This window comes from Orycteropus afer, unplaced genomic scaffold (genome assembly GCF_000298275.1).
Source record: "Orycteropus afer afer isolate SDZICR_OR568_19922 unplaced genomic scaffold, OryAfe1.0 scaffold00024, whole genome shotgun sequence".
Taxonomy (NCBI): domain Eukaryota; kingdom Metazoa; phylum Chordata; class Mammalia; order Tubulidentata; family Orycteropodidae; genus Orycteropus; species Orycteropus afer.
In genome coordinates, this window is record NW_006921611.1 from 7,686,351 (window position 1) to 7,689,451 (window position 3,101).

At 39.8% G+C, this 3,101-nt stretch overlaps 1 protein-coding gene across 1 annotated transcript in view; it reads left to right on the forward strand.

Moving 5' to 3' along the window:
• ADAM32 (ADAM metallopeptidase domain 32) overlaps positions 1-3,101 on the forward strand; it is a 448,014-nt gene that overhangs the window by 386,906 nt on the left and 58,007 nt on the right. The window contains exon 14 of the mRNA XM_007935060.1: positions 2,769-2,967. Coding sequence (XP_007933251.1) covers positions 2,769-2,967 — 199 coding nt within the window. The remainder of the gene's footprint in view (positions 1-2,768; positions 2,968-3,101) is intronic.

A 3,101-nucleotide genomic window follows, 5' to 3' on the forward strand; every position in this document is an offset into this window, starting at 1 on the left:
TCAGTGGTTCCACCAGGCTCTATTGGACCAGCAAACCTGGTCCCCACCTTCTTTTTCTTTTTTGCCTCGAAATGATTTTGAGTTTTGTTCCACATTGTTATCCCTCTCTATGCAGGATCTCCTACATCCCTCCCAAGTGGATGACAGTGGTAGCCGACCTTCCACCTTTTTAATGATGATTCCTGCATCACTCAATATTTTGCCCATAGAATCACTCAGTATTGCAACTAGAGGCTTGCATTTTCTCTTCCGCTCTTTCAGCTTGAGAAATGCTGAGCATGTTCTTTCCTTTTGGTTTTCTAACTGAAAGTCTTTGCGCATTTCATTATAAAGATTGACTTTGTCTTGTTGAGCTGCTGTTTGAAATCTTCTGTTCAGCTCTTTTATTTTGTCATTTTTTTTTTTTCATTCACTTTAGCTGCCCTCCATTCAAGAGCAAGTTTCAGAGTCTCTTTTGACATTCCTTTTGGTATTTTCCTTCTTTTCTGTTTTTTTTTAATAACCTTTTGTTTTCTTCATATATGATATTCTTGATGTCATCCCACAACTTGTCTGGTTTTCAGTCAATGGTGTTCAATGTGTCAAATCTATCTTTCAGGTGGTCTCTAAATTCAGATGGGATATAATCAAGGTCATATTTTGGCTCTTGTGGAATTTTGAAATTTTTCTTCAGCTTCAGGTTGAACTTGCATATGAGCAATTGATGGTCTGTTTCACAGTCAACTCTTACCCTTATTTTGGCGGAGTGTATCGAGCTTCTCTGTCACCATTTTCTACAGATAGAGTCAATCAGATTCCTGTGTATTTCCTCTGGTGAGGTCCACCAGTATAGTCCTGCTAAGGTAGTTAAAGTTATGTGTCAACTTGGCTGGACCTGGTTTTGAGTGGCTGGGCAGCTGATTGTAGTTATGCCCCATGATGAAGCTAGCAATCAACTAACTCCATGGTGGAATCTGTCATGAGCAGCTGAGTAGCTGGCCTAGGGATGTGGGCTGCTTGTAGTATATAAGAAGAAGCTTTAGGAATGGTCTGCAGCTTTTTGGCAGGCTTGGAACCTACATGTAGCCAAGTCTTCATTTAGCAGCCTGTTGTGTTTCCTCCTGATCTTGGGACTGTCACTGGACTTGAACTAGCGGTCTGCCATGTCATATGGTAATGTTGGGACAGTGCCATTTTGTTTTTTGACCTTGGGCTAGTTAGCCTCAGCAGCTGGCAGCTGCCTAAGTGAAGGGACACCTGTAGCTCCAGTGGGCCAGGAACAAGAGGCAGAGCTGAAGCCTAAGACTGAGGGGCTTTCACCCAGCCCCTAGAGCTTGGCACTTTGAATTTGGACTTCTAGCCTCTAAAACTGTAAGAGAATAAATCTCTGTTTGTTAAAGCCACCTATTTGTGGCATTGCCTGTTAAAGCAGCACAAAGTAACCAAAACAAGCCCCGTTTATGTTGTTGAAAAAAGGTTATTTGCAATGAATGAATCATTGGTCTTGTAAAAATTCTGTTATGTGATCTCCACTATCATTTCTATCTCCAAGGCCATATTTTCCATCTACTGGTGATTCTTCTTTGTTTCCAACTTTTGAATTCCAGTCATCAGTAATAATCAATACATCTTGATTGCAAGTTTGGTAAATTTCAGACTGCTGAATTGGGTAAAAATCTTTAATTTCCTCATCTTTGGCTTTAGTAGGAGCTCTGGTGTGTAGTGCCTAAGGCCTTTGACTGCTAACCAGAAGGTTGGCAGTTCAAATCCACCAGGCACTCCTTGGAAGGAAGACTGGGCAATCTACTTCTGTAGAGATACTGTCTTGGAAACCCAAGGAAGCATCACTATGAATTGAGACTGATTTGACAGCAGTGAGAGAGTGACTGTTGGTTTATTAGTTGGTGCATAAATTCGATTAATAGTAGTATTAACTGGTCTTCCTTCTAGGTATAGGGATCTTATCATATGACAGCACTGTACTTCAGGATAGGTCTTGAAACATTCTTTTTGATGATGAGTGCTGCTCCATTCCTTTTCAGTTTGTCATTCCCAACATAGTAAACCATATGATTGTCTGATTCAAAATGGCCAAAACCAGTCCATCTCAGCTCACTAATGCCTGGGATGTTGATCTTTATGAATTCCATTTAGTTTTTGACAACTTTCAATTTTTCTAGATTCATACTCTGTACATTCCACATACTGATTATTAATGGATGTTTGCAGCTGTTTCTTCCAATTTTGCATGGGACTCCAAATGTAGGTCCTGAAAGCTTTAATCCATCCACATCATTAAGGTCAACTCTTCTTGGAGGAGGCAGCTCCTCCCCAGTCATATTTTGAGTGTCTTCCAATCTGAGGGGCTCATCTTCCAGCACTAAATCAGGCAGTGTTTCAGGGCTATTCAGAGTTTTCCAATATTATTTCAGATAGCACTATTTCACTGCTATTCATAAGGTTTTCACACCATTATTTTCAAAAGTGGATGGCTCCATCCTTCTTCCCAGTCTGTGTTAGTCTGGAAGCTCCCCTGAAACCTGTCCACCATGCATGACCCTGCAGGTATTTGAAATACTGGTAGCATATCCTTCAGCCTCATAGTAACACACAAGGTACCATAGTACGACAGACTGATAGGCAAGTGGTGGACGAGAGGGATAGATACTAAATAAATAATAATGAATAGATTACCAGAGAATAAATGGAATTAACACAATTTTGAAATATTTGTACACCTAAAAGTCTTACATATAACATTGTATTTTTTGTATTCTAATTTCTATTAGATTGCTCAATCAGGAATTGAATGTAGGCCCAGAGTGCATCCTGAATGTGACATTACTGAGTTTTGTAATGGAAGCTCACCAGCCTGCGAGCCTGATGTAACTATACACAATGGACATTTATGCAAAAACAACCAATTTGTGTGTTATGATGGAGACTGCCATGATCTTGATGCACGATGTGAGAAAATATTTGGAAAAGGTAAGTTTTTTGTTACATCTAAATAATTGTTCCTACATATTTATTCAATCTATATGCTGAGCAAATAATCCGAGAAGCTGGACTATATGAAGAAAAACGTGGTATCAGGATTGGAGGAAGAATCATTAACAACC